General features: G+C 35.1%; 1 protein-coding gene across 1 annotated transcript in view; it reads left to right on the forward strand.

Moving 5' to 3' along the window:
• The window catches only part of RYR3 (ryanodine receptor 3), a gene marked incomplete at both ends in the record, with an annotated part of 242,982 nt that overhangs the window by 117,063 nt on the left and 101,365 nt on the right, over window positions 1–24,554 (forward strand). The window contains 13 exons of the mRNA XM_080345568.1: window positions 696–904; window positions 1,305–1,489; window positions 2,222–2,258; window positions 2,689–2,849; window positions 3,498–3,663; window positions 6,475–6,561; window positions 6,943–7,169; window positions 9,620–10,421; window positions 10,938–11,138; window positions 11,728–11,830; window positions 15,751–15,888; window positions 22,282–22,555; window positions 24,339–24,456. Of these exons, the coding sequence (XP_080201694.1) occupies window positions 696–904; window positions 1,305–1,489; window positions 2,222–2,258; window positions 2,689–2,849; window positions 3,498–3,663; window positions 6,475–6,561; window positions 6,943–7,169; window positions 9,620–10,421; window positions 10,938–11,138; window positions 11,728–11,830; window positions 15,751–15,888; window positions 22,282–22,555; window positions 24,339–24,456 (2,708 nt within the window). The remainder of the gene's footprint in view (window positions 1–695; window positions 905–1,304; window positions 1,490–2,221; window positions 2,259–2,688; window positions 2,850–3,497; window positions 3,664–6,474; window positions 6,562–6,942; window positions 7,170–9,619; window positions 10,422–10,937; window positions 11,139–11,727; window positions 11,831–15,750; window positions 15,889–22,281; window positions 22,556–24,338; window positions 24,457–24,554) is intronic.

Raw genomic sequence — 24,554 nt, forward strand, 5'->3', positions numbered from 1 at the left:
TCTGAAGGCTTAATGTTGAAGCATAGGAGAGAAAATTTCTCTATTAGATGTTGAACTTTCTCCTGAAGTTGCTTTAAGTTCTGTTTCTTGAGAGATGGAGAAATAATTCAACAGCCTTGACAAAGTAAATTTTAAACAGATTTTCCAAGATACCTGAGCTTCACCTCAGTCCATTTGAAACTTCAGTGCCTTGAGAGAGCATACTTAACATTTATTAATAACTTTTATCTAGCCAAGTTTGTCTTCTAGTGCCCAACTCATTTTAGAAAGGCATGTTTATTAATCGAAAAATGATGAAGGGTAACTGATTCTTCTAGTAAATTAATAACTGACTTGAGCAAATCTTCTTTTTTCAAATATGGTTCCTCACAAATCTACCTGTTGACTTGACATTTTTGTGTTTGTTTTCTGTGCAAATCTACTCTACTTATTAATGACAGTTGTTAAGCTGGTCTAATAAATGGGATAGTGTGCATAATGTCCATTCATTGACTAAGTCCTCAGGGTTTTGGTAGCAATTATATTAAACTGAGACATTAGTATTTAATGTGGCTTTAAATCCTTGCTACTGTCATCATTTCATGTGCATTAGTTGTAGGAGCTAAAGTTTAATTTGCATTAGTTGGATCCAAAATAGGATGCCTGTGTTCTCCAAATTAATTACTGTTGATTTTGTTGTTTTATGATTTTCTTAGGTTTTGTTCCAATTTGTGCACTGGGTCTATCTCAGATTGGTCGTATGAACCTCGGAATGGATGCCAGTACATTCAAGTATTATACAATGTGTGGCCTTCAAGAAGGTTTTGAACCTTTTGCTGTCAACATGAACCGAGATGTTGCTATGTGGTTTAGTAAACGCCTACCAACATTTGTCAATGTGCCAAAAAATCATCCTCACATTGAGGTAATATTACATGTTAGGGAGACACCTGTTAATGAACTGCTTGTTTAGCAAGCTGAGACATTCTGCTCTTACTGATACTTACTGTCATCAGATAGTTTGTCATCTAAATCTATGAAGTCACTCTTAGATAATTCCACGTGATCTTGTCTGTCTCCAACTTCAGATATGGTAGTATTACCATTCATATGGATATACCTATCTGTGCTATTATATCTTACTAATTGATGTTGTTGTGGCTAAATTCCCTGTCAGAGAAGAAAGTTGCATAGTTTTGAAATTAATTCATTTTGAAAAATTTAATTAGACTCTTTCTGTTATGTAACCCTCAAGTTGCTTAATGAAAGTTTTCAGCATTTTTCTTGGAATAATATTATTTTCAAATTACTTCTATTACTTTCAGATATGTAGAATTGATGGAACCATTGAGAGTCCACCTCGATTAAAAGTTACTCACAAAACATTTGGCACACAGAACAGCAATTCCGACATGATATATTGTCGTTTGAGTATGCCCATTGAGTTCCGCTCATCTTTCAACTTCAGCATGGGTGTGGAAAATGCCTCATCTGATGTTTTCCAAAAACGGTTAGGCTTGGTTTAGTTATCCTATTTCGTGCTCTCAATGTGAATGTAATATGTTCTATTATTCTTTATCGTACACTCAAGATTTCATACTTGTTTTTCCACTAAGCACACACTAACATAGGATGCATATTACTGATTTTTTTTTTTATTTTGATGGTTTTAATAAGTTTATAAAACAATTTTGCTGCTGAATGCTCTATCCAGACCAGAGAGAATAATTTTTGAAGATGTGCATTACAAGATTTCTAGTTATTCATTGCTAAGCAGCTGCCATCCTTTCAAAATCATTGGGATTTGTAAAACTTTTCAGCCAGGCTGGAAAATGATCTGAGAATCTTCTGCCCATTAGATTAACGCTCATCTGTGTTATTGTTTAATAACTCATCGTTATTGAAAAACTGCCTAATCTATGCAAAGAAAAAAAGACTATGGGAAAGATTTTTAAAGAGACTGGGTACTACTGAGTTTGGTACCTTCCAGCATTGTCTTAATCTTTAGTTAACTGTTGTAAATCTCTCTTTTCTCTCCTCTTAGCCTTAACTGCAATCAGTTATTTTGAGTGTATACTTGCATCCTGTACAGTCTTTGTGCACATAAATTATTTATGCATACTCAGTACCCAGAAAACATGGGTTAGCTTATAATTATACCTAGTTTAATGATGAGTGCTTTTTTTTACTACTTTTTTTTTTTTATGTTTTCAACTAATTTACTGATGTTCCTTCACTTTAGAAAGCACAGCCAAGAAATTGCTGCTCTTTCTACTACAGTAAGTAATTATGTTGAGATGCTTAATTCTTCTTAACTTTTTGAAGTAGAATTAGTCATGGCAACATATTCATTAGAAATTGATCTGCTGAAAGAAAAAAAAAAAGGCTTTAAATAATTTACTATGATATAACATTGTGTATAAATAATAATGCCTAGGGCTGTATGACTTGAGGCATAAACCTTGCTGTCTTAAACTAGTTATCTCTTTGGGGTTTCTTGTGTTTTTTTTGGTGAGGTTTTTTGGTTGGTTGGTTGGTTTGGTTTTGTTTCATTTTTAATTTATGAATATTTAAAATAACTTCTTAAAAGAATGTGAATTACTGTTATTAAAATTTTATATATAGGAGGCTTTTTTAATCACTGTATGAGTGTTCCTTGATAAAATAATTTAGATTTCTATTACTAATATGTTCTTTTCCTCTTTTCAGTATTTTTATTCACTACGGATATTTGCTGGCCAAGACCCATCCTCTGTCTGGGTTGGCTGGGTAACACCAGACTATCATTTTTACAGTGAGAATTTTGACCTAAATAAAAATTGTACAGTGACAGTTACTTTAGGTGATGAGAGAGGCAGGGTTCATGAAAGGTATGGATTTATTTATCACTTATTAAAGTCTTATTTTAGTACTGTTGTTCAAAAGTGAATTATTCACAAGCTTGATGATATTTCAAATGTTAATTTAAACTAATAAGAAAGCCAATTATGATGTAGGAGTGTTCTGTACTCATTTATAAACGAATGTGTGTCCTGGTTTCAACTGGGATAGAGGGGGGAGAAATGAACAGGGAGCTTTGTGGTGCTTAGTTGTCAGCTGGGGTTAAACCATGACAATGTGTTTTGCAAACACTTGTTAAAGTGAGTTTATTTATCATTAATGTTCTGCTTGAAGAAATGTTTTGTGATACTTCTTTCTTTTAACAGCCACATTTGCTCACTGTGGATGAACCTGTTATTTTTTAGGTATTTTACATAAGCACACTGAAGCATGTGAAATTTTTATAATCATATAAAAGGAAAAAAGAAATAAAATAATATGCACTTAGTCTGATCCCTTAACCATGATGCTTACATTATTGAAAACCAGGGGGTTTGTTAATGAGAAAACAAAACTAATAGCAGCACAAAGACCTTTAGGGTTCTCTGACTATTACTCCGTTGAAAAGCATATCTTCATTGAATACTTGGTTTAGTATGACCTATGATTTTTTTTCTTTTTTCTTGCTGTTTTTTCAGTGTGAAGCGCAGCAATTGCTATATGGTTTGGGGAGGAGATGTAATTGCTAATTCCCAGAGATCAGGTCGCAGTAATGTTGATTTAGAAATTGGATGCTTTGTTGACCTGGCTACTGGAATGTTGTCATTCACAGCCAATGGAAAAGAGCTTGGCGCTTGTTATCAGGTATTATCAGATTTTCAGGAAGCTGTCTAGTACTCTGGTCATTTTGATGCTATTATAAAATTATTTTTTCTTGTTCAGAAATCTAATGTGACACTATTTGTCTGACAAAAACTTGTTTCCTATATTATTCTGTTTCATCCCTTTTTTCTCTCTTTTGTAAGATTACATTTTCCCAGCTTCTTACAGTTGTTACAAATGTTGATGAAGGACTATTGGTAGACATGGTCAGAAAAGTATCTTTTTATCTCTCAATTCTTGCAGTTCAGAATCTGGATTTATAATGTTAATTATTCTTTAAAATCTCTTTTATTATTTAAATCTCTTATACTATATAGGATAAATAATCATTTAAATTAATGTAAGATCAGATTTAGACTTTAGGGATGGTAATTTTTTTGTATGGATTGAGAAAATAAGTTTAGTTTGTGTCTTCTGCAGATAGCTATGATTCGTCAATCTTCTGATTTGATAAGTTTCAAAACCAAAAATGCAAATATACATTACTGTGCAAAGCCAAAATAAATGGGCTGGTCACCAAATGCTGTTAATGCTCTCAAAACTTGGGGTCATTGGGCAAATGGATCAGTAGTTGACAGAAGTTCTCAATACCAAATTGATGAGATCTGCTTTTAGTAAGATGAGTTGTTCATAATAAAGTAGTCACTGTGGAAGACATTTTCCAGTGTTAGGAGCAATGCATCACTTTCTTCTTTGTCAACACAAAACCAACAAATCTGTAATACAGATAAAACTTAAATGTTATTACACTGAATTTAATGGAACTTTGTATGCTGACTCCATTGAAAATGAATGCAGCAGGGTCAGACACTGCCCGTAGATGGGATGAGAGATGCTCTAGCAGATCTAGAAGACCTAGATTTTGGTATATTTTTCTAAGAGTGGTCAGAGACTTCCGTGCCGTGCTGGGAGGATATTAAATAGCAGCATCCTGGGAAAAGAATAACAGGACATGGAAGTGCTTAAGCCCAATGCTTAAGGAGAAGAAATTAATTTTGCTACAGTTCTTGATTTACCTATTGAATGCCATGGTGATAGTCAGGAAAAAAAAAAAAAAAAAAAAAGGAAAAAACCAAAACAAACAAAAAAAACCCCAAACCACCACTGTCTATAATAGAAAAATAAATGAAAGATAGTGTATACATACATACTTGACATTGTGTCATTAATTGTCAGGCCAATGTTTAGGTATTCATAGCAGAAAGGAAATCTTAAATATTGGTTTACAAGATGTTTTATTTTATTCTGAGTTAGCAATGGTTTTCTGACCTTTAAACAAGATTAGAAGTTACAAATTCAATTTTTATTACTGTGAAAAATCTGTCTTTGCTCAGAGGCTGACGGTTATATTGTCTCAGTCAGTTACTTTCAGACTTTAATGAAATAAAATACACATTTTATTGGTAGTGTATTTCAGTCCAGGATACCTTTTGTTTCTGGATTTGAGTTTGTGTTTTCTTTTTCCCTATCAAAAAGATTAGAGTGTACATACCTGGCCTTACATTATTTTGTCTATCGCAATATTCATAGATCTGAAAAACTTCTTTTCTGCATACAGATTTTTCAGTATTTGGTATTATTTTACATTTTGTTAAAGTTATATTTTGTTTTGGAGCTGTTTTCTCATCTAAAAGACTTATTTTTTGTGTGTGTGGTTTGCAATTTTTGATAGTTTTTCTCAAAGTTAGCAGTTGGACTCCTTCACGAAATGAGTGTTACAATTGTACTTAGTACGCATAATGTATATAAACAGTACACAAAATACACAATGATGTGATTAAAATATTTAATTGAACTCCTGAAACCTTGAATTGATTGTATAGAGTTACCTTCTCTCAGCCACCGTGGCACACTGCAACATTTTAAATATTACATTCTATAAATATATTTTTACTTCTTTCTTTATTTTTTTTTCATGGCAGTAGGATGAAGTAATCTTGTAGACAGTTCTTCAGAATAAACTGGTAATAATACTCTGGTGTGTACTTTGAGTCCAACTATAATAGGAAAATCAGGATAATGTAGCTGTCAAAAAAAATACTAAACCAAATCAGACACTTTAAAACTGCAGCGGTGTGATTCAGTGTCATTCACTGTGGTTTTATAAGACTGGAGACAAATGCTAAGTCCAGAAATAAAGAGAGCTTTGAGATTTGGAAAAAAAAAAAAAAAAACAACTTTTGGCATGTGGATTGCAAATTCACTAATCTTAATAGGAAATGAAGATTTGTACTGTCTTGATCAAATGATGCGCTCTCATCCACTTATCTCCCTGTGGTTCCCTCTCTCTTAGAAAGTTGCTTTTGCACTTTTTTGGTAGTGAATTATTTTGTTCAGCATAAAATGTGAAAAAACTCTAAAAAATGTGTGATGGTCTAAAAAGCTGCATTCTACCCTTAGTCTGTGCTGAGGCTGTTTTTCCTAGAGCAAGAGACAAACTATGCAGCTGTAAAGGGGCTAGATTTTTAAAAATCTGCTTTAGAATGAGTTGTTAGATTTGGATATGTTTGAGAAGAATCAATATGTAGTGTTACTGAAGTTCTTATTACAGGTGTTGAGAACACATAAGGAAACAGACACCCCTGCCTGCAAGTTAGGTGGGCCTATAAAGACAACTCAGCAAATGCTTTACTATATTGGAGATACAGATAGACACTAATGAACTCTGTAGTACAGTGTCTGCAGTTATTTGATAATGAAGTGTAAGCTCTATAGTGTTTATTTTATGTCATATTCTGGGAGGAGATTCTTGTTGTTTTCTTAAAAAATATTTTAATCTCATTTCTCTTCTAGGTTGAACCAAACACAAAGCTTTTTCCAGCAACTTTTGTACAGCCTACGAGCACTAATTTGATTCAGTTTGAACTTGGTAAATTAAAGGTACAAAGTATTTTCTATAAAAGTACTCTTTTAAATCTGTTTATTTCCATGGAAATTCCTGCTCAGTTGGATTTCTTTAGGGAGACAGAACCAATGGTGTGACCTTTTGACTTCTACATTTACTTCTGTAAATGTAATTATTATATGAAGTTAATTGTTCAACAAATGTAAACTGCATTTGTCAAAATACACTAAAATTATCTGGAGAGAATACCCTTAAGGTTGGTTTGTTTGTTTTGTTTTTAATGGATTTGTTTATTGTAATAACTTCCATATTTCTATGTGTTCTTTGCTATCAATAAATTATATTCTCTTTCAGTATTATAGGTTTATTCGTAATCAGATGTTAAAACATAATTTTAATACACTGTTTTGTTTCAGAATACCATGCCTTTGTCAGCAGCAATCTTTAAAAGTGAAGAAAGAAATCCTGTTCCTCAGTGTCCCCCTCGCCTTGATGTGCAAACAATTACACCTGTTTTATGGAGTAGGATGCCAAACAGCTTTCTAAAAGTAGAAACTGAGCGTGTCAGTGAACGTCATGGCTGGATTGTGCAGTGTTTGGAACCTCTGCAGATGATGGCACTGCATATTCCAGAAGAAAACAGGTACATTTGGGAGGAACTACAGTGCCTTGATGTGGACAATATGTATTGAAAACTGATATTGGTTAAACCTGCCTTAGAGAATATTTACAATTTCTGATCTTACCTGCTGTATTTGTGAAATTTAGCTAGATACAAGAGGCTGGATGATTTTGATGCCATGGGGTGACATTTGCACATGTAAGAGAAAACTTGACTATTTGACTTTATATAAATTATAATACAATATCTCTTAAATCTCTAGGTCTTTAAACACAGAGATATTCTTAGCTTGAAAAAGATTTAAAGAACATTCAACTATTATTTTGCTGGTTGTTTTTTTTTTTGATAATAAAAACATGTAATCTGTTCATTTATCATTTTCTCTGAATATACATGAAATAAGTTTTCATGTTCTTAATTACAAGATCCTGACTTAGATTTTCACTAGTTTTTATCTTGGGAGTGAGTTTAATAAAAATCTATCCAAATATCAAATATTGCAACCAGCAACAATCAAACTATAAGCAAAAGAGTAGCAGAAAGATAATTTAACTGCTGTAGTTTTTTCAGTTATTTTGCAAATTCTTTTAATAATCTTTGCCAAGTCTTGGGAAATGGGAGAGGTGCCTGAGGACTGGAGGAAAGCAAATGTCACTCCAGTCTTCAAAAAGGGCAAGGAAGACCTGGGTAACTGTAGACCAGTCAGCCTCACCTCCATCCCTGGGAAAGTGATGGAACAAATTATCCTTGGCACAACGTCAAAGCATATCAAGGATAAGAGGATTATTCGGGGCAGTCAACATGGCTTCACCAAGGGGAAGTCATGCTTGACCAACCTCATAGCCTTTTATGAAGACATAACGAGGTGGATAGATGATGGCAGAGCAGTGGATGTGGTCTACCTTGACTTCAGTAAAGCATATGACACAGTCTCCCACAGCATCCTTACAGCTAAACTGAGGGAGTGCAATCTGGACGATCAGGTAGTGAGGTAGACTGTGAACTGGCTGAAGGAAAGAAGCCAGAGAGTCCTGGTCAATGGGGCAGAGTCCAGTGGGAGGCCCATAGATAGTGAAGTGCCTCAAGGGTCAGTCTGGGGCCATTATTATTCAATATATTCATCAATGATTTAGATGAGGGACTAGAGTGCACTGTCAGCAAGTTTACTGATGACACCAAGCTGGGAGGAGTGGCTGAGATGCCAGAAGGCTGTGCTGCCATCCAGTGAGACCTGCATAGGATGGAGAGAAGTATAACAAGGGAAAGTGTAGTCTTACGTCTGGGCAGGAACAACCCCAGGTTCCAGTATAGGTTGGGGAATGACCTATTAGAGAGCAGTTTAGGGGAAAGAGACCTGGGAGTCGTGGTGGACAGCAGGATGACCATGAGCCAGCACTGTGCCCTTGTGGCCAAGAAGACCAATGGCATCCTGGGGTGTATTAGAACGTTAGTAGGTCAAGAGAGGTTCTCCTTCTCCTCTACTCTGCCCTGGTGAGACTATACCTGGAATATTGTTTCCAGTTCTGGACCCCTCAGTTCCAGAAGGACAGAGAACTGCTGGAGAGAGTCCAGCACAGGGCAACAAAGATGATTAAGGGAGTGGAGCATCTCCCTTATGAGGAAGGGCTGCGGGAGCTGGGTCTCTTTAGTTTGGAGAAGAGGAGACTGAGGGGTGACCTCATTAATGTTTATAAATATGTAAAGGGTGAGTGTCAAGAGGATGGAGCCAGGCTCTTCTCGGTAACAACAAATGGTAAGACAAGGGGTAATGAGTGCCAACTGGAACACAAGAGGTTCCACTTAAATTTGAGAAGAAACTTCTTCTCAGTGAGGGTGACAGAGCACTGGAACAGGCTGCCCAGGGGGGTTGTGGAGTCTCCTTCTCTGGAGACATTCAAAACCCACCTGGACACATTCCTGTGAAACCTCACCTAAGTGTTCCTGCTGCGGCAGGGGAATTGGACTAGATGATCTTTTGAAGTCCCTTCCAATCCCTAACATACTGCAATTCTGTGAATAATTCAATAACCAATTTTATTTATCATTAATTAAACTGAATTCAATAAAAGAGTAAAAAATACTGTGTATTGTGGAAAAAATGAAATAGTAATCTTCAATAAACTATGAAGGCACTGTTAAGTGACAGTATTACCACAGAGTTTAAGTATTCCAAATACATTTATTTTAAAAACAAGCTCTAATTTACCCTGGATTCCAAAGGAGATTCTCTGTCTTACATTTTTCCATTTTTCCTTACTTTCCCCCCCGCCCCGCCCCGTATGTAGTAGTAATTGTAAATAATCTCATTAAATTACCACCTTTCCAGTGGTTTAGTGATGCACATGCTAAGATTAGTCAGTATCCAGCTTAATGGTTTAAAGTGGAACTGACTAAAGAGACTATAGTACTTTTCTTTTACAAAATCACTAGTCATGAAATTGACTTGTGTTCTGTTTCTTTATTCCTAACAGATGCGTTGATATTTTGGAACTATGTGAACAAGAAGATTTGATGATGTTTCACTATCACACTTTAAAGCTCTATTGCTCAGTTAGTGCTCTAGGTAACACTAGAGTTGCTTATGCACTTTGTAGCCATGTGGATGTATCTCAACTTTTTTACACAATAGATAACCAATATTTACCTGGTCTCCTACGTTCTGGATTCTACGACTTGCTCATTAGTATTCATTTAGAGTATGCCAAGAAAGCCAAGCTCATGATGAATAATGAATTTATCATTCCAGTTACAGATGAAACTCGAACTATTAAGTTATATCCTGATGAAACAAAAAAACATGGTTTACCTGGAGTAGGGCTTAGCACTTGTCTGAAACCAGACTTTAATTTTTCGACTCCATGCTTTATTTTAGCCAGTGAAGAACGTCAGACATCCAGCCCAGAGATACCCCTTGATATACTGAAATCCAAGGCCATAAGTATGCTGACAGAGGCAGTACAGTGTAGCGGTGCTCATATACGAGACCCTGTAGGAGGACAGGTTGCATTCCAGTTTGTTCCTGTTCTTAAACTGATAGCAACATTGCTCATAATGGGGGTTTTTGATGATGATGATGTGAAGCAGGTATTACTCCTCATTGATCCCAATGTGTTTGGAGATCACAAGGATGAAACAGAAGAGAGGATGGAAAAGGAAGAAGTTACACAAGTTGAAGAAAAAGCTGTAGAAGCTGGGGAGAAAGCAATAAAAGAAACGAAAGCTCCTGCAAAGGGATTATTGCAGACAAGATTACCAGAATCTGTTAAGCTTCAGGTGACCATTTAATATAAATATATTACATATGTTCCACTATTGATGAAAGGTAGTGCTTGTCTGTTCCCTATAGTTTGTAAGATTTGAAATCCTGAAGATCTTTATTCCACTTTGCCTTACAACGTCACATTAATAACCAAATTTGATGATGCTGCAATTCTTTCTACGTGTATCTACACTCAAAATAGATATACAAGTACTTATTTCATAGGTGTGTTTTAAACGAGGGAGGGTTGTACCAGATGATCTTTAAAGGACCCTTCCCACCCAACCTATTCTATGAATCTATGATTTCTGCATGTTTTGAGTGCATGGAGTGAAACACTGCAAATACAATATAGTGTTATCAATCAGATAATAAAACTGTAAATTTGTCACCTTTACAGTATTAGAAGAAAAATAAGGGAAAAAAGTCTATTTTTTACAGTTTGTTGCAGTGTATAGTATCCACTACAGTTCTTCCCCAATTAGAGTTTGTTAAACTGTTGAACTTAATTATGTTTTTTTCTATCCTAGATGTGTCATTTACTCAATTATTTCTGTGACTGTGAGCTACAACATAGAGTGGAAGCAATTGTATCATTTGCAGACCGTTATGTATCAAAATTGCAATATAATCAGAAGTACAGGTACAATGAACTCATGCAAGCCTTGAACATGTCTGCTGCTTTGACTGCCAAGAAGACAAAAGAATTTCGGTCTCCTCCTCAAGAACAGGTAATATTAAACAAATGTTTGAATCTAAAAATAAAGAAATTCTGTGTGATAATAACGTTCTGAGTTCTAAACTGCTATTGGAACTACTAGAGAAACAAAATTGAATATGAAATAAAAATTTATTAAGATACCACAAAATACTGAATGTCAGAATGCTTATACTTGTGCTCCAGAATTCAAACTCTAAAACAAAATTAAGAGTTCTCAACAGTATAGAAAAATTGAATATTACTGCCTAATGCTGAAGACCTGAGATTCATCCAGTTCTGCAAGATTATGATAATTTGATAATTTCATGTGCTAAAAGTTAACAGGAAGTTACTGTTGTGCTGACATCTGTATGCTGGAAATAGTCTTTTCTAACTCCAGGAAATAGCTTTATTAATAAGTGTAGCTGTATTTTGATGTTAATCATAATTAAAGCTTGCAAAGTACTATGACTTTAGTATGTCCTTTAAGCTGTATTAGAAAACTGTGTTTTGTGTTAATGTGATTATAAATTTGATCATAAACAGATAAAGAATGGCTATACATTAGAGTATGTCTTAGTTTACCTCAGTGTTGTAACTGTGTTTTAACTCCCTTAAAGATTAATATGTTGCTGAATTTTCAACTGGGAGAGGATTGTCCCTGTCCAGAGGAAATTCGGGATGAGTTATATGAATTTCATGATGATCTTTTAATTCACTGTGGTGAGTGGCAAGGTTTTGTTATGGTTTATGTTTGTTTGACACTTTACATGAAAAAAAGAACAGATCAGTTTAAAAAAATACCAGCCCAAAGTTTCTTTGTTAAATGTCTTACTGTCTACATGGTGACTTTCCTGAGAGACTTTCATGCACGTTACAAAAGTATTGGAAACCCTGCATGGTTTTAAGTTCCATTGGTATGTACCTATTAAATATTATTGGTATTGTTCTGTTTATATATCAGTTTTAGACTTATTTAGAAAAAATAAAAACAATCCAAAAAGAAGTTTGAATTACCTTAAAAGATTTGTATAAACCTGTGTATGTGTACAACCAGATAAAAGCTACTGAAACATTATTGCTGTGAAGTTAAGTGTTAGAAAAATCTAATTAAAAACAGTAGGTAAGGGGTGCTGCTGCTTTAGCTTAGTTTTCTGGTGTACACATAACTGTCGTGGTCAACCATTATAAAATACTGTCGCACTGCAGATTATAGCTTTACTTGCCCCAGTCATTTAATTTTAATGTCCTTGGGGTGTAGTTCAAGGGTGAGCTACAATGGATAGCCTGTGCAATTTATTTGGGTTAAGGAATCACATTTTATATGTGATGCCAAGAATCTTTTGTTAGTCTACTGAGATCTCAGTTAAATTAAGACAATCTTGGAATTATCAGTCCATTTAGAAAGTTACTAACATTTATGGTCTGAGTCATCCAGTTATTACTTCTCATTCCTAATAACTACACAGTTAAAAGTGATACACAAGCTTTTTCATATCTACCTACTTGATAAATATCTTGGTAGTCACTCTTCCAGTGCATTTCTTGGTCCTATGGTTGATGGCACCCATCTTGTTCAAGAAGGGGACAGGGTCATTACTGTGAATTGACAACATCTCAAGTTCTTCCCCAGGAAGAGCACTGTAATCTTAATAGTTTCTTCCTCCTCCTTCTGTTTGCTTGAGGTCACTTTTAAATGTTTACTAATACAGCTGCCAGTTCTTTCTTCACTGGTTATCGATAAAACCAGTTTTACGCAGTTCATGGAATTGCATTCGTTTAGTGACCTGTAATTAACAGTTTGTAATTTCTGTTTGTAGCCATGGTGCCTCCTACGCCATTCTGTGCTTGTATTGTTACAGCTTCTGCTGTCACCTTGTGCTGCTATTTCTCAGTACCCTATTGGGATCTCCAGCAACCATCAAGTTGCAATTTCATAATAAACCAGATTTATCATTTTTCAACAACCTCAACCTTAGCCTCAGCCAAAGTTGAGTAAGTCAGTGGGTACCTAGGTTGTGTTTCATCAGCTTATTTTGGAGGAAATTGTGTAAGACAGTATAGGAAGTCCTTAAAATCAAGGGTTGTATCTGTAAGGTTAGCTACATTATAGGTGGAAATTTAGTTGGTTTAAGGTAATTTGTTTTTTTGACATTCCTGTGTTATTCCTCCTTGCTTCCAAATGCTTACCAAATCTCTTTCTTTCATTCCAGCATTTTTCTTCCAAGCTTTAAAGTTAATAAATATCCTCATAAACACTCCCCTTTCTCTCCATTGACTACATTGTTGAGTCACTTAGCACTTGATCTAACCTCTGGTTTTCAAAGATAATGCCTGTTTGGCATCAGAGATTTCTCTAAGACACCAGGATGAAGATTATGGAAGACCCCCAACTTCACTGGAAGTGTCTTAGCTTTGCAATATATTTATTTTACCTTGTAGTCTTGTTGCTGATATTGAATTAGCTTAGCTCCTGATCACTCTTCATCTTTTCATAAAGTGAAACTGTACTGTGTGGGGTTTTTTGTTGGTAGTGTTCTGTTTTGTTTTTTCCTTTTTAGGGGCGTACTTTTATTATTGTTTAATACATTATAAATGTGTGTAATGAATGAGAGAGAATTGAAGACAGAGAAGGGCAGAAAGCACAGTCTCATTATTAAAATAGTTTAATGATCCTCTGGATTATAAATAAAACTATATTCATTACTTTGTACAGATTTATCATAGGTGGTCGCTGTGGATAAATGCTCCTCATTATCTGTGTCCTGACTTTGTCCTGAAAATCAGTACTAAGCAATCACAGCTGCAGATAAAATGAATAGTTGTGCTCAGAATATTTAATCAGCCTTTTAATACTAAGTATGCTTTGCAGTCTAAGTGGAAAAATATGTATGCAATCAAGTAATTAAAGGCTGCTTCATAATGAAAGTACGCAAATAGTCTGAATTAAAGTTACTCACACAGTCTTAATCTCAGCATGTCCTAACTGTGAATGGTTAATTTTGACTGCAAAATAATAGTCCTCTATCATAATTTTTGCATGTAATTTCTTGGTTGTAAACAAACTAAGCAAGTGTACAGCAGACTTGATTGTATAATATCGAATTGACACTTATCTGGGTTGGAACCATCTGTTCTAGTGCGCAGACCTCTGGCCACCTAATTAAGTGATTAACTAGTAGTAATATGGGCTGGTCAGCTTCTGAATGGACTGAAATGCTAAAAGAATGCAGAATGAACAATGAATGATATGAGGCACTGGATAAGACCCTGCCTGGAACAGTCACAGATCCCACCTCCTTCAGTCCAACACTGTCTTTACTCATCGTGCCAGTGCATTTCTTCTTGAACTCAAGAGTTCTTCTCCAATTGTCTCCTCTTGCTTTGAGAGTCTGGGTTTTTTTCTTTTTTTTTTCTTTTTTTTTCTTTTTTTTTTTTAATGCCAGATAGCTTTTTGCTTTCCTTAGCATACTTGTGTGCTTTCTCTTTCTTCTTCTTATTGGCTACAATTTCCTGCTCCTATGTTTTTGAGACTGACTGTAGCCTTCCTTCATTCTTAGCTTTTTGTTTTGCCCAGCCAGTCTCACTTTGTCCATTCCTAAGATTCCATATGTAGTCTCCAATTTCAGTTTCTAGGTCTCTCATTCTTTCCCACCGCCTCTGAATTTTTTTCTTCCAAGTCTCCTAGTCACTTAGTCACTCCTAGTCATAACTTTAACTCCTTCCCCTTGGTAGGTGCCAGCAGCAAAGCCTGCTCGGTTCTACTTTTCTCTCTCTCTCTTTTTTTTTTTTTTTTTCGCTTTTTTAATACCTGCTTTAGCCTCTTCAGTTTATTCTTTTCCCTCTGCTCCAGCTCATATCTTAGTATTCTGTATGGAAATCTTTTCCTTTTCTCATTTTCACTTCAACCAGCAGCCAAAGAGCAAAAGCTTATTTTTCAGCTCAGCACGATTAGCTGTGGTCTGAAGGAAACCTGCTTAGATATTCTGTGCTTCTGCACGTAACACATGTGGTATCTAATCATCACTAAGAACTGTGAAAGATTTGAAAATGCTTTGAATGGTTGTGAAGCAATGTGGTGAACTGAACTGTATCAAACTACCATGTAAAATTACAATCTCTCTGATCGTAAACATTTTCATGAAAACCATGCATCACTGATATAATCTCTGAACATCTGCCTTCTTATTGTTTTAAATTCATTTAACAGGTTTGCTTATGACTGCTAAATATCTTGACTGAAAAATTGTAATATATTGGGACACACAACCACACTTTTCTTTCTTTAGCTTATGTTCTGCAATATGAAACAAATGATCACATATTTAATCAAATATGACTCTGAGTCAAAATTAATTGCCATAGTAGAATCTTCAAAAAATATCACCTCTTTGATCATAATACCAAAAAAACAGTACTATAAATCTAGATATAAGAAGTATGTATACTGAAATAAGCATAATTCAAGGGGTGCTACTGTAGCTAATATGTTAAAGCTGCTGGCCTTACTACATTTTTTTTTCTATGTGAAATCTGCTGGTTAAAAAGATCCATGTGGATATTTTGCTATCATTTAAATATTGAAAAAGAGTTGATCTTCTAAAGTCAAGTCTTGTTTCTAACGAGTTTTATTATCTGCTAAGGTATTCCACTAGAAGAAGAGGAAGAGGAAGAGGAAGATTCCTCCTTGACTGGCAAACTCCGTTCGTTAATGTACAAAATCAAAGGTCCACCGAAAGCAGAAAAAGTAGAGCCTAAGGAGGAAGAAGAGAAATCTCCTAGTAAGTTTTCTGTCTACATAAATACTTCCGTAATGCAAGAGTTCAGGGTGTACAATGTCTACGAGAGTGTATTGTCCACTAAAACTTTATAGCAAAGTGAAGGACACTGTCCATTTAAGTTTCTTCTGCCTCCTAGAACAGTTGTCCTGCATACTGAACATCTTAGATGTATTCTTAAACAAGAAGTTAAAATGGGTAGAAGACTTTGGATCCAAGTAATTAACTCTAGGGTTGAAAATGTGCATATTCTTTTCAAAGAAATTTAAACATTTATCTATAGCACAACAATCTAGACAAAGCAAAGGCATTCCAAAATTGCAGTGTTTCCATTTATATGTGTTTTTTTTAGATGTAAAAAACTTTCTTTACAGCATAACTCCATTTTATTTTTCTTTGCTCTCTGGGAAGCTGTATACATCTCGGTACCAGGATATATATGTAACAAAATGGTTCTTTGTTTTTTGTATAAAAAGGGATGGCTTTCACTTTTTTCACTTGATGATGGTGAATATATACATTCATTAAAAACTCATATCTTGTGCTGGTTTATCTCAAGCATCACAGGCACACACATATATATGTCTCCATACCATATCCTTTCTGACCATAACCCTATGAATTAAAAAAAAAAAAATCAATCTATTTGACTAATTAAAAAGAAGGAACACCTTTATATTCACAAGTGCAAATTTGTATTAATGTATGCTTGAATTAACAGAATTTTCCAGAATTTAATTCTACTCTCTGCTTCTCTAGATGTTTAACATGTGTCTCTAAAATCAGAGAGCAGAGAAGAATACTGTCTAGATATCATCAGTTTGCCTCAAAACTTTTCTCTATAGTTTATAAATCTCATTGTCCTTTACAGTGAGCTTTCATGTTGCTTAAATATATGGGACAAGAACAGACACGATTTAACAGAAAGTTTTTTTCACTGTTCCTTTCTGCAGCAGAATGTTACAGAGGAGGGGGACTTGGATATTCCTGTGTGTTTTCTGAGTAACATTAAGCTATTAACATTTCTTAAAAATATAAATATTTAACTCAAAACACTTGAAAAGTCTGTATATATGTTTTGAAACTAATGAGATGAGAGAATTTATTCCACAGACCTAGGAACAACATACATGAGAGAATGTATATTACACCTCTGAAAACAGTCCTTCCACCTAGCAAAGCTGAAGAAGCACAACAGAGAATGGAGAGTAACTGTTGAAACAATATATTTGTTTTTTTTAAAGTTAATTAGTTTAATCATGTGGAAGAGTAAGCCAATAGATAGTCTTTATTCCTGTGTTTTCAGATCTTTAATGCCCTGTGGCAGTGATTCATGGAACCTCAGAATGGCTGAGGATGGAAGGGACCTCTGGAGGTCATGTGGTCCAATGCCCCTGCTCAAGCAAGTCCACCTGGAACAGGTTGCCCAGGACTCTATCCAGATGGCTTTTGATTATTAATAACTCCAAGACTAGAGACTCCACAATGCCCTTGGTCAACCTTTGCCAGTGCTCAGTCCTCCTCATAGTATAAGTCTTTCCTGTTGTTCAGACAGACCCACCTGTGTTTCAGTTTGTGCCCATTATCTCTTGTCCTCTCACTGGCCTCTGAAAAGAGCCTGGTTCTCTTTGCTTTACACCAGGGGTGTCAAACCCATTTTCACTGGGGGCCACATCAGCCTCACAGTTGCCTTCAATGGGCCAAATGTAATTTTAGGTTGCTTTACACCCTCTCTTCAGGTATTTATATACATCAAGGAGATTGCATCTGAGCCTTCTGTAGGCCAGAGAGTCCAAGATCTCTCTTGGCTGATGCTGGGCAGATAGGTTGATGAGCTTTCTTCTTGAAAAGGCCTGATGCTACATGTTACAAGGCACTGTGGAGGTTGTTTGGACTTAATTCATATGATGTATGTATCACTTGATAACGTATATATCCATTTTCTATGTTGCACTAAGAGAAAGCTGTGCGAAGCTTGACAGATGTTAATCAATGAAAGATTTTACTCTTGAATTAAAGTTAGTTCTTGTAAGAGACAAAAATGTAGTTAAGTCAATGTTATTCTACTCACAGAGGGAATGATGCATAGACAGTGCTGTAATTAATCCTTTTTGGAATACAAAAAGATGGAAAGTTTGTCTTTTCTGTAGAAGCGTAAGTTAAAACAGCGTTTGTTGTTATTTGTACACAAATGCTGTGTGCTTGCCATATTTCATATGTCTTATTACTTGAAAATGCCTAATGGCATAAAGCAATCAGAAAAGGAGACTACAAATTTGTTACAGCAAGTTTTCTTCATATTCATACAATCACATTCAGAAGCATTATCCAGCAAGTATTTGAACACTTACAGGGTGTTATATTTTTTGTAATTACCTTTATGCAGAGGAAATAAAATAAATTTTTGTGTGTGTCCTTTGAGACTTTGTTCCTTAGAGTGCTACTTACACCAAAACCACAGACCATTAACTTACTAGTTGTTACTTACAACAGACTTCCCACCAGCTGGTAGCTCCATTATCTTGTTGCGTGTTTTTTAAATTTTGATTACAGAAAACTTGGTTGCAGTACAGTACATTTATGATTTATTAGCAGTCAAAAAGAGTATCAGACTATTGCTAATTATTACTGAAATCATGGTGAAGTCATCACATATTCTTTTTCTAATCTATTCTCATCTTTTGACTGAGTTGCAAGGAGACCTGTTTGCTCAAGTGCAAGAAAGACAGCAGCTTCTCTGTTTCATTATAGGGCAAAAGAGGGTAAGAAAGGATTAGAAGGGAGGAAACAACAGATCACTGTCACTTAACATCTGATTAGAAAAAGAGACTCTAAGCAGACTCTCCTACTCCTAAACTAGGATGCACAGAAGGCGTAACAGCAGCCTACAAAGAACGGTACTCTTATTTCCTGAGGGTTTTAACTCTAATGCCTCTTAAAGGCTCATAAATAAAAGGTTTGTCAAACTTTACTAGTGTTTCTGGCTTTTCTCTTTGCAGGAGTTCAGCTAGAAGTCCCAAAAATGAACTGCTGTGTTTAGATGTGGGCAAGGATGTGAAAGTGGCTGGGAGTGGCAACTTGCGAAGTGTCTAGTTTTAGACAGTAGAAACTGGACTGCAAAGTTCTGTGTCTTTAAGAAATATTGAGATTAGAAATCAATCCTGGGAATGAATCTTATGCACTCAGAGCTAGAAGCGCTAAGTAGACTCTACAGTTTTGGAATAATATAATGGGTAAGACTGACTGTAATGATGCAGATCCATCCAATGCAATACCTGGTTTCAAACAGCGACCACAATGGTTATCTAGGGACAAGTAAGAACAAAACAGTCAGATATGGTACTTGCAACTTTAATGTTGTCCCAATCTCCAGTTATCTTCAGCTTAGGAGCTTTCCTGAGTCTAAAGAGGTTTACGTTTCTATACCCTCATTGTATCTTTCTGACAGATTTTGTGTAGTCACCACTTGAGCAAATGTAAACTTTTAGCATCCTTAATCAGGGAGTTCTCCCTCTTAGAGATATTCAAAAGCCATCTAGACACAGTCCCAGACAACTGGCTCTAGGTGGCCCTGCTTAAGCAGGAGGATTCGACCAGATGGACTCCGGAGGTGCTTTCCAACCTCAACTATTTTGTGATTCTGTGATTTCCATGGATCTATCTGCCAGATCTTATCTCTGTTAACATTTTATTGTTCTATTTATAAATTAGGACTATATTTTCCTATCTTATTTTATTTGCCGTGACTTTATTTTTGTGAATTTCATCACCATTTTATTGCCCAGTTTCGTCCTTTTAAATTCTGCATCTTTTTTCAGTTTCTCTCGTATTTGCTATGCTTCATAACTTTGTATCATCAAACTTATTTGTGTCTGTTTATCCCCTCCTCAGGTCTTTTAGGGAAGGAAAGTGCTTAACATCACAGATTACGGCACGGATACCTGTAGAACTTCACTGCTGTTTCTCTCTCTTTGTGATCACTACCATTTAGTTCTACCCTCCATTTCTTATTTTTTGACCAAAAATTCATCCATGCAAGGACGTAACTGATTTCTCCAAAGCTATTTGCCATATTGCCTAAAAGTAATTACATATAGCAATATGCCACTTAAAAGCCTATCAGGATAAAAAAATGAAAACCTTCGAAGGTACTAAAACTTAAGAAACACTAACACTTGTTATGGAGAAAAATTTTCAAAACTCCAGAGAGAGGCTCTAAAACCCACAGGATTATTTTGTTGCACTTATGCATGGGAACCTCTGCATAGACAATTCAGTGTCAGGCAAACAATTTGGTTTTTGTTTTCTCATTTCATGAGAATGTGGTTTTTGTGGGATATTATGTTTGTACTAAAAATTGTAGTAATCTTTTAGCTATATGTGCATAAATATCTGATGGTTAACTCACGTGTATAATTGAATCAGCATAGATAATATTTTTGTTGCTGAAATGGAAAATATCTGTTTGGAGTGAATCATACGGTATTTTCCCTCATCAAACAATAAAAATCCAGAATATCATATTACTTTGAAAGTAATATTCCTTTCAATCCAACAAAAATTATATATTTCTTGCAGTACTAAGGAACAAGATTTGTAAAACAGAAAGACAAAAAATGGTGCACATTTAGTACTTTAGCCTTGTGAGAGAGGCCATCACCTGAGCTATCGAAGACCTAACATAATTTCACAAGAGGAAAAATGAATTCCTTCAGTTTACCACTTCAGGGTGCTCTTTATCCAATGCTTATCCTGTTCCCCCACTCTAGTCAGAAAGCCAGAGTAGTATTTATACTCTTTAATACTATTATAGGCTTTCTGACAGAAGTGTATTATATTTATGTAACCAGAAATCAGTGACACTCATTGAGTTGGGAAGTTACAGGAAATTATTAGTTAGTCCAGGGAAGAAGAGTTTAGTGCAAGAATCAAATAGAAGATTGCCTTGTTGCACTGAAAGAAGAAATTGCTTTGATTGAGGACAGTTACACAGTGTTTTGGAACAAAGCTTGTTTAATGTTTTCATTGATAACAGGCCCCTAAGAATAGGGCTGTCTTCATGAAATACAGAATCTGTCCCCAAAGAAAAGGGCCTGTTTATTGAACAAAATCTGAGAATTAATGATGGTTTTCTGTAAATATATCATTAAGTAAACTGTAAGGAAGAAGAGTTAGCAACACAAAAATAAATGGATATACACTAGCTGTAAATGCTTTTGTGCTGGAAATTGGGAGGTGTCCGTTCTTACCATTGGAAGAACTTTGGGAAAGTCAAGAGGTAACTTCGCTAAAAATGCAGGAAAGAAACCTGTTCTACTTTATATCAACAATGAACATTTGTTGGAACATGGACTGGAACATGTGTTTAGTTTTCTGGTAATTTTCCTAAACTCTGGGCTCAGAAAAATGGTTTTCATGGTCACTGAATGTGTAATGTATACAAAAGAACTCCTTCAAGCAATATGCATGCTGTAGTTCCAAACAATGCAAATTTTTTAGAAAGTGTGTTCCCAGGTGACAGTGGCTTTCCCCAAACAGATGGGAAACACAGATTAAATTCCTCTGTTGTAAGTTAGTTGGCATCTCCTACTCCGTAGGGTGTTTGCATCATCTTATGTTTCTGAAATGTTTCCAGGTAGATCATCTTTTTGAAGACAATGTAGATCCTTTGTTTGAATAGCAAAATAGTTCAAGTGAATGAGCATTAAAAGCTGCTCAAGATACCCTGACTAGCCCCTGAATTGCATATTTGATTTTAAAAGGCAGAGCTATCATCCTCCTTTCTGGCAGTTTTTGAAGTTTAAAACAGATTTTTATTTCCTCCCTCACCCCAACAAAATTGTTTGGCAAGCTGATCTCACATTCATGAGTATTTCTGCTGTAACTGAAATTAACTTGTCAGCTAATAAACTGTTTACTGAAAAATTAGTTACCAGTTTCTATATTCCAAACATAGGCTGATGATCATCACAACTACATTGGTTTTTGGCATTATAAAAGTCAATTTCAGTCATTCCTAATGAAAAGGTGTTTGTGCTGCACTTGGTGCTATTTTATAAACCTTGATGTAGGAATGAAGGATAAATTAGAAGTTTAAATATAGCATTTAACTTACAAGGATGATTCTTAGAGTCATGATCAACTCAGAAGTTTTCACTGCGAACAATGCTCGTATTGGCTTGAATACTAAGTATATGTTTCTTTTTACCATCTCTCAAGACCATCACATTTATCTTGAAAGAGTTAAAATTATTTTTCCAGTTGAAAAATCCTATGTGGTTTGTTTGTATTCTTTTGCTGGTTTACAACTGCCACATTGTCTACTCTCATCTAGTAATTCTGGCATTTATTGTTGATGCAATAGCTAGTAACATATTATGCATTTTATTCTTTTAGCTACACTGAAAGAACTCATATCGCAGACTATGGTGCGCTGGTCCCAGGAAGATCATATTCAAGATCCAGAATTAGTTCGGATTATGTACACCCTCCTTCGCAGGCAATATGACAGCATTGGTGAGCTCCTGCAAGCCCTGAGGAAAGCATACACCATTAGTGCTGCCTCTGTGAAGGACACCATTAATCTACTCGCAGCACTGGGCCAGATTCGCTCACTTCTCAGCGTCAGGATGGGAAAAGAGGAGGAATTGCTAATGATTAATGGATTAGGGTATGGAATTAACATAATTTCATTTTTAAATTTGTGTAAAGCTTTTTGTTATATTAGTAAATACCTTCAGTTTAGATCTTGGATGAAAATAACTGCTGTAGTAAAATGCAGATATGTAACAGAAATTTTCATTTTCACAGATAGTTCCAAGATGGCTCCAACTGATCTCTCTAGCAGTACTGTAGTTAAGCCTAATGCTTAAAGCTTCATCAAAGTACGTTTCAGCAGCTCTGGAGAAAACAGATAACTTAAATCTTTATTGGTGTCAATACTACATCTTTTCCAAACTTAAAGCTCACATTATGTTTCATGCCTGAATGAATACACTTGCTGGTGTCTTTTTAATTCAAAAGTTTGTGCAAGCAGTTAGTTAGAACCAGCAAAGTTTTCTTGTGATCTGAAATATTTCAAGATGCTTAGTATTTATTATGCCATCATCAGTGGCAACTTAAAGCATTTGAACACAGAAGGCTGCTTATTTTATCCTTTATAACATTAGAATTCTAAGAAATTGCCTTTATGTAACACCTGCTGATGTGAGAATATTTTTTTCTTATATCTTTTCTATGAATTAGCTCTGTTAAGTAGCAGTATTATGGTACATGCCTGCATGTCTATTAATACTCTTACGTGAACAATTGCTAGATTGTTGGAAGGAAAAAAAAATTGCAGAAAATTAATTACTTCAGTTAAAATGGTGTGTTTAAAAACAGAGAAAATGATAGTATGGTTACCTGAGAACTGTGTTTTTTTTCTGTCATTCATCAAGAGCATTGACAAGTTCTCTTTACAACAGTTGTGAGGATCTTCCATTATTCTTAATACTTCATGATATTGATTTTGTAAGAATTGCAAGGACTAATCTCTTCAGTTGAATTGAGCAAGTCATGGTAACAACTCATTAGTTAGTATGTGAGAGGATTAACTAATTTGTCCCTGATGTTGAATTTTTAAAGTTGCTGAGAATTCTAGGAGGATAAAGGGTACATTTTGTCTAAACTGAACACATGTAACCCTCTTCCTTGAGGTGCTGTATTATGAGTCATCTTCCATTCCCAGTTTTCTGTATTTCTTCAAAGCAGGCATGCTGTCTGTTATTTGCTATTTGTTTTTAACAAGTTGACCTAAAATGTTAAAAATCCCTGAATTCCCTATTGAAAAACATGAATTGTGTTCTGCATTGTGAAACCAATACAGCAAATTCTAGAACTTATTGAGAGGATGGTGGGCAGAGTGAAAATGTTAAAATATATCTATTGAAGGGGGCTGTATGCCAATTTACATCTTCTGACAGATTATCTAAATTTTTAAAATATTGATGAAACCTCAAATATTAAGTATATTTATTGTCTTCTACTTTGTGAACTGAGAAAATTAATTAAGGGGTGTTACTGTAGAGACAAGCTTAGATTTAGATTTCTTGATCCCCATTCTCTACTTAAAACATAGCAATATATTCTTTTCCACTTAGATCATCACAGAATATATTTTTTCTTTAAACAGAACAGATGGCAAGAGCAATTTAAAGATGAAGAACTGACATTTTGAAATAATTTGAAAGTTTAGATTGTTATATAGAATTGATGAAAATTAGAGGAATGACAGCATATTGAAATGTGAACCATTTTGTTGTCAGGTGCTTTTTTATTATGCTGAAATATAAGAATTTAAAATTATGCTAGTACAATGAATGCATATTTCTGAAATCTCTAATATTGCATCACTGGTTTGACTTAAAATGGTGTTTCTTAAAAACACATTGTTGCCTTTTCTTCCATTTTAGGGATATAATGAACAACAAAGTGTTTTATCAGCATCCTAACTTAATGAGGGTCCTGGGCATGCATGAGACTGTTATGGATGTGATGGTGAATGTACTTGGAGGAGGAGATAAATCTCAGGTAATTCTACCATAATTTTATTGTGTGTTTTGCATTTTGAACCTTTCCAAAAGTATACTGGGATGTTCCCCTCAGGGGTACTGAATACTATTGAACAG

The sequence above is a fragment of the Nesoenas mayeri genome (assembly GCF_963082525.1).
Source record: "Nesoenas mayeri genome assembly, chromosome: 5".
Lineage (NCBI taxonomy): Eukaryota > Metazoa > Chordata > Aves > Columbiformes > Columbidae > Nesoenas > Nesoenas mayeri.